The sequence below is a fragment of the Monodelphis domestica genome, chromosome 5 (genome assembly GCF_027887165.1).
Source record: "Monodelphis domestica isolate mMonDom1 chromosome 5, mMonDom1.pri, whole genome shotgun sequence".
NCBI lineage: Eukaryota > Metazoa > Chordata > Mammalia > Didelphimorphia > Didelphidae > Monodelphis > Monodelphis domestica.
Genome location: NC_077231.1, coordinates 13,119,876 through 13,134,919, shown reverse-complemented (window position 1 = coordinate 13,134,919; position 15,044 = coordinate 13,119,876). Strand labels below are relative to the sequence as shown.

At 45.1% G+C, this 15,044-nt stretch overlaps 1 protein-coding gene across 4 annotated transcripts in view; it reads left to right on the top strand.

Moving 5' to 3' along the window:
• Window positions 1–15,044, top strand: part of FBLN1 (fibulin 1) — a 73,422-nt gene that overhangs the window by 34,953 nt on the left and 23,425 nt on the right. For all 4 annotated transcript variants that reach the window (XM_001378451.4, XM_007502608.3, XM_007502610.3 and 1 more), the window contains exons 8-14: window positions 116–253; window positions 2,295–2,438; window positions 3,048–3,176; window positions 8,056–8,181; window positions 9,078–9,197; window positions 10,154–10,285; window positions 12,030–12,153. In XM_001378451.4, the coding sequence (XP_001378488.1) occupies window positions 116–253; window positions 2,295–2,438; window positions 3,048–3,176; window positions 8,056–8,181; window positions 9,078–9,197; window positions 10,154–10,285; window positions 12,030–12,153 (913 nt within the window). The remainder of the gene's footprint in view (window positions 1–115; window positions 254–2,294; window positions 2,439–3,047; window positions 3,177–8,055; window positions 8,182–9,077; window positions 9,198–10,153; window positions 10,286–12,029; window positions 12,154–15,044) is intronic.

Here is a 15,044-nt window from a genome sequence, read left to right as displayed (position 1 = left end):
GTGACTGTGGAATAAATAAACAGAGATGGTGAGTTCTAAATATTTTAAGGAATGTTAGGAGGAGGCTCAGGGTTTCTTGCTGACCCTTGATTGGTTATTTTTTCTGCCACACCAGACATTGATGAATGTGAGAGTGGGATTCACAACTGCCTACCCAACTTTGTCTGCCAGAATACGCCAGGATCTTTTCGCTGCAGACCCAAGCTACAGTGTAGGAGTGGATTTATTCAGGATGCTTTGGGCAACTGTATCGGTAAGACATGCCCTTTCTCCATGACTGTATGGGCAAGACAGTTCCCTCCTCCCCCCACTGCCCCTGAACAAGCTCATCCTGGGTTCTCCTAGGTCAGGCCTGTCCATTGGTGGCTCATGGCAAAGCTGATGAGGGATGAAGAGGAGGAGAGCTGACCTGGGTGAAAATGGAGAGTGTAGATACAAGACCATTGTAAGCTTTAAAGAAGAGCCCTAGAGAGGGTCTCTAACTTTGGGGCATTATTAACCAAAGCCCCACATTGATATAGGCTAATATCATGATCTTAATTTGAGAGATAGGGAAACTAAGACCCAGAGGGGCTAGGCATCTTGACCAGGCTCTCTGAGGTCAGAGCCTGAACCAGAGCTCATTCCTCTTGGGGACTCATAGTGTCTTGCCAGGCTTTGTCACTTCCAATTGGGAGGACAGGCCTTGGGGGCATTGATTCTGCCCTGGTACAAACCACAGGGCTAGATGGAGAACACGTTTTCATTCAACTCTGACCTATTCTCAAATCTCCTTATTCACCTGGAGCTTTTGTTTCTGGGTCATTGTAGGAGGTGGGAGATCACTGGAGCAGATATTGGGATGACTGGCCTGGGGCTTTTTAGACCTTTGCCACAGTTTCTTTTTTTTCCCTCCTCCTATTTTATTTATTTAAAAAGTATTTTTCCATGTCTACATAGTTCATTTTCTTTCTCTCCCCTTTTCCCTCTCCCTTCCCAGATCTAATAAGTGCTTCCACTGGGTTATACAAATGTTATCACATACCTATTTCCATATTATTTATTTTTGCAATAGAGGATAACCAAAACCCCCAACCATGTATCCATATAAGTCATTTGTTTTTCTTCTTTCTACTCCCACAGTTCTTTCTCTTGATGTGGAGAGCATTCTTTCTCATAAGTCCCTCAGGATTGTCTTGTAGTAAGCAAACTCCGTTCCATTGGATTGTCCCACAATGTTTCACTTTCTGTGTTCAATGGTCTCCTGGTTCTGCTCCTCTTTTCATCCATTCCTGGAGGTTGGTCCAGTTCACATGGAATCCCTCCAGTTCATTATTCCTTTCAGCACAATAGATGCCACAGTTTGTTCAGCCATTCCCCAATTGAGGGACACCCCCGAATATTTTTGTACAAACATTTTTCATTATTATCTCTTTAGGGTACTTTTCATAGTTTCTTGTTGCATCAGAGGCTCTTAGGACTGAAAGCTGAAGGGTCCTTAGGAACCATCCAGGCCAATACCTGCATTTCAGAGAGAAGGAAGCTGAGGCCTGAGGATTCTCTTTGGTCCCAATGATTGATGTTATCAAAATCAAAATTCAAAACCAGAGACAATTTCTCCTCTGCTCTGTCTCCCATTTACTCATGTCATGTCAAGGCTGGTGGTTTCTCTGCTGAATTCAAAATTAGAGCTTTTGAAGGCAGATATCCATGTGGCTGTCCTGTGGGGTTCCTGAGGCTGACCTTTTTTTGGGTGAAATTTGAGATCTTGCTTGAGAGTTTTTGTGATGTTTAGAATCTAGTGCTGGAAGAGGTTTCCCAGGTTTCTAAAACTTAATTTTATAGATTTTATAGATGAGGAAGCTAAGGCCTGGATTGATGTGATTTGTCTGATGTCACAGTGTTAATTAGCAGAGATGAGATATGAACCCAGGGTTTTTTGTTTTGTTTTTTTTGTTGTTTTTTTTAAACCCTTACCTTCAGTCTTGGAATCAACACTGTGTATTGGCTCCAAGGCAGAAGAGTGGTAAGGGCTAGGCAATGGGGGTGACTTGCCCAGGGTCACACAGCTAGGAAGTGTCTGAGGTCAGATTTGAACCTAGGACCTCCCATCTCTAGTCCTGGTTCTCAATCCACTGAGCTACCCAGCTGCCCCCTTTTGTTGTTGATTTTACCCAGAGCTCTTTCCCCTCAACCACGTAGCCTCTTTGCTTAGGGCTGTGTAAAGAGAGGGGCAGAGATTGGCACTTCCCTGAGAGTTTAGCTTTTAGACTCCGAGTCCTACTCAGGCTACCATTTCTCTTTTTTCTCTGCAGATATCAATGAATGTTTAAGTATCAATGCTCCATGTCCTAGTGGTCAGACTTGCATCAACACTGAGGGCTCCTACACTTGCCAGAAAAATGTGCCAAATTGTGGCCGAGGATACCACCTGAATGACGAAGGGACAAGATGTGTAGGTGGGTACAAAGAGGGCTTTTGTGATTCTCTGTGACCTGGATTCCCAATATGCAGCCCTCTCTTTGGATTGGAGAGATTCTCATCAGGAATATCAGTTTCAAGAAGGAATTAAATCCATGTGCCTCTGTAAATAAGTCTTCCTTCCCCCTTCTCTTTCCTTCCCTCCTTCCCTCCTTCCCTCCTTCCCTCCTTCCCTCCTTCCCTCCTTCCCTCCCTCCCTCCCTCCCTCCCTCCCTCCCTCCCTCCCTCCCTCCCTCCCTCCCTTCCTCCGTTCCTCCCTTCCTCCGTTCCTCCCTTCCTCCCTTCCTCCCTTCCTCCCTCCCTTCCTTCCTTCCTTCCTTCCTTCCTTCCTTCCTTCCTTCCTTCCTTCCTTCCTTCCTTCCTTCCTTCCTTCCTTCCTTCCTTCCTTCCTTCCTTCCTTCCTTCCTTCCTTCCTTCCTTCCTTCCTTCCTTCCTTCCTTCCTTCCTTCCTTCCTTCCTCCCTTCCTCCCTTCCTCCCTTCCTCCCTTCCTCCCTTCCTCCCTTCCTTCCTTCCTTCCACTTCTCTGCTTCTCCTTAAGAGTCCAACCATACCCACAGCTTTCACACTTCTCTTCTTGTCTTGCCAGATGTGGACGAGTGCTCCCCACCCTCTGAGCCCTGTGGAGCAGGACATCTCTGCATCAATACTCCTGGCAGTTTCCGCTGTGACTGCAAGGCAGGTTATTATTTTGATGGGATCAGCAGAACATGTGCAGGTATGTACATCACTGGCCTTGGCCCTGTCAGCACTACCTGAAGCCTGGCAGTAAAGGACTTTTGAGCTTGTGATGGGTTTGGGGGAAAGGCTGAAGGCAGGCAGCTCTCCCCCAAAGACAACAGTGACCTTGGCCGTGTCATTTTGAGAGGCTGCCAGGAGGAAACTTAGCTTTGAAATTGGAAGCTCTTTGTCTAGATTTGGACCTGCACTGTATGACCTTGTGCAGGTCCCCTAATTTCTCTGATTCACAATTTATCATCTTGGGACCTGTTGCCATTTTTACCGAGTTGTGAAGAAGTCAATGAAGGGATGAGTGCAGTTACTTTGGAACCATACAATCTGCAGGAATGCATTGTTTAGGGGGCAGCTGGGTGGCTCAGTGGATTGAGAGCCAGGCCTAGAGATGGGAGGTCCTGGGTTCAAATCGGATCTCAGACACTTCCTAGATGTGTGACCCTGGACAAGTCACTTGACCCCTATTGCCTAACCCTTACCACTCTTCTGCCTTGGAACCAATACATAGTATTGAGTCCAAGACAAAAGGTAAGGGTTAAAAAAAAAAAGAAATGGATTGTTTACTATAAGCATGATGAAGGTGATTGATGTGAGGTGCCATACTGGACTTCCCCACCTTTCCAAGTTCTTTGAATTCATGCTGGATACATTCTGTTTCCACTTATCAGCAACTCCTATGTGTTGTCTCCCAGAGAGAAGGTAAGCTCCCTGAGGACAAGCACTGGTTTTATCTCTCTTTGCCTATCCAGCACTTGGAATAGCACAGGCACACATCAATTGATCAATGACAAGTATTTGTGAAGCTTCTACTATGTGCCAGATACATTCTCTGTCCTAAGGGCCATCGAGCCTCTGATGTTTTCTAGGGATGAATTTCTATTGTGTCACTTAATTGGATCTCTGTCTCCTCATGTGTAAAATGGAAGAAAGAGTGCTGAGGGAGCTTCATGAATATGATTGTAAAATACCCTATACAGAGTTCAAATTAATCTAAATCTTTGGAAAAATACAAATTGCTCATGGGTAGTCTGAGCCAATAGAATAATAATGACAATACTACCTAAATTAATTTACTTATTTAGTGCCAAACCAATCAAACTACTAAGCGATAATTTTCTAGAACTAAAAAAGCATAATAAATAAAATTCATCTGGAGAAACAAAAAATCAAGAAAATCAGGGAATTAATTTTTTTAATTAAAATATTTTCCCATGGTTACATGATTCTTGTTATCTTCCTCCCCTCTTCCCTCCCTCCTCCCAGAGTTGACAAGCAATTTCACTGGGTTATACATATATTATCACTCAAATTCCATTTCCATATTTTTCATTTTTGTAATAGTCATCTTTTAAAACCAAAATCCCAAAATCATACACCCATACAAACAAATGATAAATTATATATTTTCTTCTGTGTTTCCACTCCCACAGTTCTTTCTCTATATGTGAATAGCATCCTTTCTCATAAGTCCCTCAGGATTTGTCCTGGATCATTGCATTGTTATTAGTAGCAAAGTCAATTACATTTGATTGTCTCACATGTTTCACTTTCTGTGTACAGTGTTCTTCTGGTTCTGTTCATTTCATTCCATATCAGTTCATGGAGTCTTTCCAGTTCATATAGAAATCAAGCAGTTCATCATTTCTTAGAACATGATTCCATCACCATCATATACCACAATGTGTTCAGTCATTCTCCAATGAAGGGATATTCCCTCATTTTCCAATTTTTGATACCACAAAAAGCACAGCTATAAATATTTTTGTACCAACAGAACCTTAGGGAATTAATTTTTAAAAGTAGGCAGGAAAGGAACCAGGCAGGACCAGATGTCAAACTCTGTAACACAAAGCCATTATCATTGAAACAATTTGGCACTAGGTAAGAAATTAGGTGATCAGTAGAACAGACTATGTACACAATAGCCAGAATCAAATGAACAGAGTAGCCAAATATTTCACAAATGCAATGGTCCCAGCTATATGGGCAAGAACTCACTATCCAATGAAAACTATTGGAAAAATCAGAAAGCAGTATGGCTGAAACTAGGTCCAAGTCAACATCTTATATCATATACTAGGACAAACTCTTAGACGTAAAGGGTTGATTACATCATAAACAATAAAGAGGAGCAAAGAAGAAACTATCTATTAGATCTCTGGTTAGGGGAAGAATTTGTGATCACAGAAGATAAAATAGATAATTATGATTACACAACACTTAAAAGTATTTATATGAACAAAGTCAATGTAGCTAAAATGGGGAGAAAATCTTTGCATCAAATTTCTTTTATAAAGGTTTAACTTCTAAAATATAGAGGTCTAGAGGTCTTGTTTTTCTCATCCACAAAATTGAGGAAGATGGACCAAATGAGGCTTAGGGTTTAAAAAGAGTTAATTCCAAGATTCAGTGGAAAGACGTATTTCTGGGCCTCAGTTTCCTCATCTGTAAAATTAGGGAGAGAGGTGGCACAAGAACATGGAATACATCTAGACCTGGCAGGGCCGTTAGAGGCTCTCAATGTCCACTCACCTTATTCAGGTAGGGAAAAAAGTTCTTCTGGCTCTGCCATCTTTTATAATCTGACCTTGATCAAGGCAACATGGTGAATTAGTATGGAAGTGATTCTGAGATCAGACAGAGGGTACTGACATGACTTCTAAGGTCAATCTCCATCCTGGAATTACCTGAGGCTTCTGAATTCCATCTCCACTTGGATCCTTGCAGTGATTTCTTACCTAAACATTTATAACTTCTTGCCACCCTAGCTAGCCTGGTAGAGAGAGCAAAGATGCATTTTCCAGAGGAAGCACCTGAGGTCCAGAGCTCCAAGAAGCCTCAGAAAGACTCTGACTGACCCCTTCTGTGTCAAGAATGTTATGGAAGGGATCACTGCTCAGACTGGAGAGCTGCTGTGCTCCTTATGGGCCTGAGACCTCATGATTTACTGACTCCAAGGAAGTGAGAATGTAATAATTAAAATAGTGTATGGCATAAATTGTAATAATTAAAATGGTTGATGTTGTAAACTGTAGTGAGTTAAAATGGTGGAAGATATAAATTGTGATAGATATAAGAGTGGGTGAGTAAATTGTGACCGCAGAAAATATGTTTCACTACAGTGTCTTGGTTCTTAAATCAAATATAAGGTGGTCGCCAGGGAACATATTTCCAATTATTCAATATACCCAAGTCAACTGGGTTCTATAGAGATTTAAATTAATAATACAATGAGTAATTAAAGGAAAGAGAGAAAAAGGAAATAAGTATGAAGGACCTTAAGCCAACATAGCCTAGACCTGAGTCTTAAGAGAGAGAGATCAGTCAGTCAGTCTTTTATCACTCACCACAAGATTTGTCTTAAGCAAGGATGTCTGGGGAACAGAGTCTCCCCAGAGAGAGTTCCAGCCAGAGTCAGCCTCCCAAGGGACTTCTTCTCAAGAGATCTTCAAAGGGCCTCCTCCAAAATGATCTATCTCCAAGGATCCTATCTCCAAGCCTCCTCACACGAACTGCCTTCTAGCCCTGTCCACAGGAAGTGAGCGAATTTCCGAGGCTGCTCTCTCTGTCACTTCCTGTGCCTCACAAGTGCCAATGGTGGCTCAAGCTTGGCTTAGGACAGCCCAGGTGGGCAGTTAGTTATTTCTGATTTGTCATTGTCTAGCACACACCCGTGTAGTGTGGGTGTGTACAATTTTGGGTGCTAGACCAAGATGGAGATTTTTAAATTCACAATCCCCCCTGATGATGATTGGGGGACTAGTCTGCCCAATTGATCACTAAACATAAGTGTACTGCACCCCCAAAAATTCTAACTGTAAGTGTATACAAAATTTTTACCCACTAAGAGGAAAATTATAATAGTTGTAGATATGGGGAAATAGAGGAGAGAGAGACAGCAAACTAATGTTCCGACTACGCCATCAGGGGGGATTGTGAATTTAAAAATCTCCATCTTGGTCTAGCACCCAAAATTGTGCACACTCACACTACACGGGCATGTGCTAGTCAATGACAAATCAGAAATAACTAACTGCCCACCTGGGCTGTCCTAAGCCAAGCTTGAGCCACCATTGGCACTTGTGAGGCACAGGAAGTGACAGAGAGAGCAGCCTCGGAAATTCGCTCACTTCCTGTGGACAGGGCTAGAAGGCAGTTCGTGTGAGGAGGCTTGGAGATAGGATCCTTGGAGATAGATCCTTTTGGAGGAGGCCCTTTGAAGATCTCTTGAGAAGAAGTCCCTTGGGAGGCTGACTCTGGCTGGAACTCTCTCTGGGGAGACTCTGTTCCCCAGACATCCTTGCTTAAGACAAATCTTGTGGTGAGTGATAAAAGACTGACTGACTGATCTCTCTCTCTTAAGACTCAGGTCTAGGCCATGTTGGCTTAAGGTCCTTCATACTTATTTCCTTTTTCTCTCTTTCCTTTAATTACTCATTGTATTATTAATTTAAATCTCTATAGAACCCAGTTGACTTGGGTATATTGAATAATTGGAAATATATTCCCTGGCGACCACCTTATATTTGATTTAAGAACCAAGACACTGTAGTGAAACATATTTTCTGCGGTCACAATTTACTCACCCACTCTTAAATCTATCATAATTTATATCTTCCACCATTTTAACTCACTACAGTTTACAACATCAACCATTTTAATTATTATAATTTATGCCATGCACTATTTTAATTATAACAAGAACAGGGTGGAATGGAGATCTCCTAATCCCTAATCCAGGACTCCTCTTCTAGCCAAAATGCCAGGCAGCCAAGAGGAATTTCAAGAGGCAGAGAGTCATGCCACAGAGTTTGGAATAATGGAGGGGAACCATCAACCCCACTTACTGTCTGTTCTTTCAGATATCAATGAATGTAGACGATACCCCGGGCGTCTCTGTGGCCACAAGTGTGAAAACACCCCAGGCTCCTATCACTGCAGCTGTACTGTGGGTTTCAAGCTTTCTTCTGATGGGAGGTCATGTGAAGGTGAGAGGGGAAGGATGGGGACACCTTCAAGGGGACCAGGTCCATACACTACCCCATCTGTGTCGTTAATAAGTACAAAAGGACTTGGCCATGGGAGGCAACAGAAAAAAGTCTTGTCAAGACTTGGGACAAGTGGCTTCTACTGCCCAGACTTCAGATTTTTCCTCTGCACATTTAAGGAGCTGGACCAGAAAATCTCTGAGGTTCTGCATCTCTTGTTCTTAGCTCCCCTTAGCTCTTGACATTCTGTATTCTAGCATCCTTCTCAGTTGACATTCCATGTTCCAAAACTTCTTCTAGTTCTGACATTCCCTGTTCTAAAGCTTCTTCTAGTTCTGATATTCCATGTTCCAAAATTTCTTCTAGTTCTGACATTCCCTGTTCTAAAGCTTCTTCCAGTTCTGACATTCCATGTTCTAAAGTTTCTTCCAGTTCTGACATTCCCTGTTCTAAAGCTTCTTCTAGTTCTGATATTCCATGTTCCAAAATTTCTTCTAGTTCTGACATTCCCTGTTCTAAAGCTTCTTCCAGTTCTGACATTCCATGTTCTAAAGTTTCTTCCAGTTCTGACATTCCCTGTTCTAAAGCTTCTTCCAGTTCTAACATTCCCTGTTCTAAAGCTTCTTCCAGTTCTAACATTCCCTGTTCTAAAGCTTCTTCTAGTTCTGACATCCCACATTTTAAGAATATCCCACTTGATGTTCTCTACTATGGGTTCCCCCCAGTCTGACACTCTATGTTCTAAGTTTTACTTTCTAGGATGTGTATGTAGGTGTTATATTTTACCTTCACTAAGGAAAAGACAAAAGAATATCTTAGCGCTTGGACTTCCCTCTTGTTCCCTGCATTTTTTATTCTTGGTTCTTGGCACCCTGAAGGGCTGATTTCTCTTTCAGACTTGAATGAATGCAGCAGCAGCCCCTGCAGCCAAGAGTGTGCCAATGTGTATGGCTCCTACCAGTGTTACTGTCGCCGGGGCTACCAGCTCAGTGATGTGGATGGAATCACATGTGAAGGTAGGAAGTGGCCAGCATAAGCAGGAAAAGGCCTTCCCTCTATTTCTTTGGAACATATTTTTCCCTGAGAAATTTTATTCATTCGCGTTCTCATTCATTCAATGAACACAGTGATTAGCCAAATGACACGCTCCTGATGGGCCTATGCTTTGATGTGTGTTGTGGGGGCAGATAAGACCCTGCTGTTCTGGGGTATCCAGGTGTGAGAATGGGATGCCCTAGACCGACATCCTGAGGATACACACTAGGCCATGGGACAGTGGGTGCCAGGTTCCAGGGGCCATTCCCATTTCCAATTGAAACTTAGGTGATGCTGTCTGACAAAGGACCAAGCAGCCTTCTTGGGCAGCAGACCCCAGAGCTGGAAGGGACGTCTTCATACTCTAATTCTCATTCCAAGCAGGAATCCTCCCTCCCTCTGAGATGACCAGGGGCTGTCCACTTTCGGCTGGGAGACCTCCACTGAGGGATAGTGGGGCATGGCAAAGGCAAAGCCCATCCTATTTTAAAACATTTTTAATCAATTAGGATTGATAACCTTTTATTCTTTTGTCATTTCTATTCCCCACTGTTTCTCTCGCCAGAAGTCATCCCTTATAACAGAATAAGTATTATATAATTATAACAGAGTAGTTTTGCTTTTGGCAAAACAAGTCTATATGTCTAGTTAAGCTGGTATCTCCTGCAGGGATAACCTCTGGGAAATTTTTCTTTATATTGAAATGAAATGGACTCCCCTGTAACCTTTCTTGCAAAGCAGCATGAGATAAGGGAAATATTATTAGAAATGGAGTCAGAAAAACTTGGGTTCAAATCCTGCCCCGATACTTAGTTGCTTTGTGACCTTGGCACATTACCTTTGTTTCTTCTTCTGTAAAAAGGGAATGATAAGAACAATGATGATGCTAGCTTTTGCTTCTAACAAATTATGTCACTCCTGGGTTTCTCTTTGGCAGATATCGATGAGTGTGCTCTGCCCACGGGAGGACATATATGCTCCTATCGGTGCATCAATGTGCCCGGGAGCTTCCAGTGTAACTGCCCATCAACAGGCTACAGGTTGGCAGCCAATGGACGAAGCTGTCAAGGTAGGTCCAAGTGGGACTTAATAAGGGGGCCAGGAGAAGGGGGGGCCCATTTGCTAAGGATGACATAGAAATGTAGCCTCTCACAGGGCTAGGGGATACACCAACCCTTTCTGCCCATCCTGCTGATGCCTCAGGTCCCTCTTCGCAGAGGATGGGCCAGACTCTGCTTACTTTCTGCTCTCAGAATGCCCATGTTCACTCCATCCCAGGACTTCCCCATCTACTTAGAAAAGTCTTCTTTCGTCCTCTTCTGTCCCTTTGTTCCTTTTAAGCTCGGAGCAGACCCTACCCCTTATTAATCACCTACTGTATTAAGTAGCTATTGACCCTTTGAGCCTAGGCCTTCTTCCTGTCCCTTGGCCCCTTGTGCTTCCCTCTCTCAATTTGTCTCTCTCCCTCTTTCCCCCTCAATCTCTTTATCTCTCTCCTTTCCTCTCTTTCTCTGTTTCTCTCTCCCTCCCTATCAACTTCTCTGTCTTCCTTCCTCCTCTCAGGCCCCATTAAACCAAGAGAATAATCCTTAGAAGGGGTACTAGCTGCCATCCAATCAATCATTCAATCAACTAGTAAATATTTATTAACCACCTCTTGGGTGCCAGGCACTGTGCTAAGCCAGCATCCTTGAGAAGTCAGCACCAAATGGGAGTTTTTATTAACCAAAATTATTCTAAGTATTTTTCTTCTTAGAGGGGAAAATGTTTAAAAAGACAGCTGGGCACCTCTCTAGCACAGTGGGTCCCACTGGTGACCTGGGAAGCCCTTAGGGGAGTTGGGACAAAGCTCTAAGAGGTTTGAGCTGAATCCTCTTTCCTGGTATCTTGAGCAGTCAGGAATTGCATAACCGTATGAGTAGTATATCAAATTACTGTAGGGGTTCACAACACATTTGTTTTTGTTGAAAGAGGTTCAAGGAACAAAACATTGGGAACCAGTGCTGCAGACCAGCTATTTGGAAGTAACAATTGAGAGGATTCTTGAACACAGACTATTTAATAGTCAGCCCCGAGCAAGGCTTTTAGAGTTTAGATAACAGTTCAGTAAACAGTTTGCTTCATCCAAGAGAGAGCAACCCTTAATTCCGTGTCTCGCTCTTTCTTGGAGAACCATTTTCCTAAAAGCATCCCGTCTCCTCTAAGGAGTTCCCGCTAAGGGTTCTCTTTCCCAGCTGGTCTAAGAACTCCCTAATTACTTCTGTGTCCCCAAGGAATCAACATCTTTCTTCAGCGCCGTTCGGGCCTGGGGAAAGAGGAGCCTGCTCTGAGGTGACGCCTTCTGGGAGCTCCTGACACCAACTCACCCAAAGGGATTCCAAGAGGAGTCCATTCTGGGCTGGGCTGGAGACTAGGGAGCTGGACCTTATTTCAAAAGGCAGGGTTAAAGGAAGACTGCTTCGATTTCTTGAGCAAGTTAGCCCAACGGCTTTGGAATAGGCTTCCTTTAAAAGGTTTTAACTTTTCCAAAGGAGGGACAGACCAGTTGGGGGAGTTTATCTGCTTCTACATCAGGATCTCCTGGAAGTCAGTATCTGAGACAAGGCTCGAACTCAGGTCTTCCCTTCTTCCAGTGATGGAGCCAAGCCCTCACTGTCTCTGCTCACTCCATGCCAGGCTGGGTCCCATCTCAGCTCTCCCCGACCCTCCCAGGCATCTGACCACCACTGCCCAGAGATCCAGGGTTAAGGTCCCAGATGGTGTGATGTCAGGGAAAAGCATCCCACTGCTCACACTCCTGCACCCCCCAACAGATATCGATGAGTGTGCTGCAGGGACCCACAACTGCTCCATCAACGCCACCTGCTTCAACATTCAGGGCAGCTTCCGCTGTCTCTCCTTTGACTGCCCAGAGAACTATCGCAGATCAGGCGACACGTGAGTAGCCAGGGGGTCTCTTCCACTGGGGACCATGGGCTAGAGTCTGCTCTTCTGAAGCTCAGGATTGGCCTTGGATGACTCCCTGGAGGAGGCTTGGGGAAAGGAAACTCACTCAGATATTTAAAGTGGGATCCTGTGACTAGACAGAGAAAGCCTTGATTGAACAGAAAGAATACAGGGTCTCTAGGCAGAGGACCTGGATTTCTCCTCCACCCCCAGTCTTTATCGTTTGGTCAGCAAACCTATATCTCTTCCCTCCTATGTGCCAGGCACTCTGCTAAGCTTTGAGGATACAAAGAAAGATGAAAACTTGGGCTCTGTCCTCGAGGAAGTCACAAGCTAATGGGGGAGACAACTGGCAAACAATTAGGTCTGTCCAACTAGATGCAGTGTAACTGGGAGGTAATCAAAGTGGGAAGGCACCAATCCTAGGGGAGCCCAGGAAAGACCCCCTGCCCAAGGCAGGGTCTGAATGAAACCTTGAAGGAAGCCAGAGAGAGGGGAGAAGGAGAGGATTCCAGGAGGGAGGCCTGGAGTCTGGAGATGGAGTGTCAGGCATGAGGAATGGCTGGGAGGCCAATGCAGAGCCAGCCTAGGAAGGGAGCACTAGGTGGGGAAGGCTTGAATATTTGATCCTGGAGGTGATAGGGAGCCACTGAAGCTTCCTCAATGGGAGGGGGGCATGAATGGGTGATGGGCTGGAATGGGGAGAGACTCGAGGCAGGCAGACCCCCAGCAGCTACTGTAGGGGTCCAGGCAGAAGGTGATGAGGGACAACTGTGTGAATGGAGAGGAGGGAGGCTAGGAGAGACGATGAGAAGGCAGAACAAGACTTGGCAACAGGTCAGATGTAGGATATAAGGGTAAGAGAGATGTCAGAAGAAACACTAAGTGTTTAAGCCTGGCTCTCTGGAAGGGCTGGAGCCCCCTTAACAGTGTTGGTAAGTTCCGTAGAGGAGAAGGGTTAGGGACAAGATCATGAGTTCAGGTTTGGACATGATGAGTCTGGTAGAATCTGTGGACCTAGTAGGTCCCTTGCTCTGTTCTCTCTCTGTGGTCCTAAATCCTAGACAACAGGGCAAATATCTCTTTCCCAAGGCGTGGGCCTCTTATCTCCCTGCCTATGCCAGTCACATATCGCCCACATTTCTCTCCAATTCCTCTTTTAATTACAAAATAGCCCATGAGGGTAGCAACTCTTTATGTCTGTTTGTGTTGAGAATCCTTGGCCCACTGGAGACACTTATGAATGCTTTCTGGTTGGTTGATGCCCAAAGAACCCTAGTTTCTTCAAAAGAGATCCCAGGGAGGCCCCAATGCTTCTTTTAAGCACGGGTTAGTCACCTTTTGATTGTTTCCAGATGAGGAAGGCAAGACAGGGAGCTTTCATAGCTCTGGGATCCATTGGATACCAGGCACCAGAAGGAAAAGTCTGATTAGTTGGTCACATCCTGTCTCTTTTCAAAACCTCCTCTTTGCCTGCTGGGTCAGATTCAAGCCTCCACCCAATCTTCAGAACCCAGCCCAAACTAGCCTCTTTCAACCTTGTCTCACGCCAGTCGTTCCATGCCCGCTCTTAACAGGGGATCCCTGAGACCCCCCTCCCCTGGCCCACCCAGGGGTCTGTGAGTAGCTTTCAGGGCTCTCAGCCAATTGGAGAAGGGAGTTATGGCATCTTTCAAAAAATACAGTGGCTTGGCTTTGCACCTTGGTATATTTTACAAATCCCAAAACATTCTTCTAAGAAGGGAGCTGCAAGTTTCCTTGGGTTGCCCAAGGGGCCCATAACAACCCCTGTTTTAGATGCACTGGACTACTTAGCATCCTCCTCCATAGTGTTCATAATGATCCAGCCTTGGATGCCCCCCCTTTTGACCTGGTGAATTTCTAAGCATCCTTTAAAGCTGAGAGGCATGCCAGGCAGCATGGCTGTGCATAGAGCTGGCCTCAGAACTGGGCAATCCCAGATTCCTGTTGGGCAATCACTTACTGCTCTAGCTAACTCCTTAGAAACTGCTTCCTTACAGTGGGGGAGGAAGTTCCCTCTCGGAAGAGGTGTCCAATGTGAAGCCTGGGTGGGTGCCCGGCACTCCCAAGTGTGGGCTGAATCAGATTAAAATGTCCAGTTGGATGCCATTGGCCCGCTCCAATGCTGCTGTCCCATTAACGCTCAACTCCTGTTCTGCCTACTCCAGGAAGTCTTCCCTGATCCCTCTCAAGGAAAGGGCTTTCTTCCTCCTCTTTTTAGCCCTTGGGTCTCATTTGCCTCTTTTGTCCAAGCTTACTGTACTTGTTGGTGTGAATGTCTATGGCCTGTCCCCACTAGATTGTGAATTTGTGTGTGTGTGTGGACTATCCACTTTCATCTTTGAATCTCATCTCACCCCCCGAAGCCCAAGGCCTTTATAAATGCATCAAGTCAAAGCCAGTCAAACATGGCTGTTTAGAGGCATTGCCTTATACCAAGAGCTTCAGACCTGGGACCAGGAGCCAGGGTGGGATGTGGGCTGTGTGGGGTGGGGGATGGTGTGCATGTGTCACTTCATACCTGGGGCCTGGGGTTCCTCCCCTGTAAAATGAAGGGGTTGGATGCCATCACCTCCAATGTCCTGGAAGATTCCAAATTCAGTGGAGTTTGCTTCTGTGCCCTGGCTGTCAGTCTCTGGACCCAAGAAGGAGTTGGGTTGACTGTGAAAGACCTCCTGTACTGGCCTGGGCTCATGATCCTGCCTGGACTGGGGATGAACAGCAGCAGGAGCTTCTCCTGTGTTGGGCACTGACCTTTCCCTCTCCCTACCACGGCATTCCACCCCTCTCTGCCTTCTGCAAAGCTCCTAATGGCTGATAGGGCCAACCCGGGCTGCTGAGAGCTCGTTTGACACGTCTGT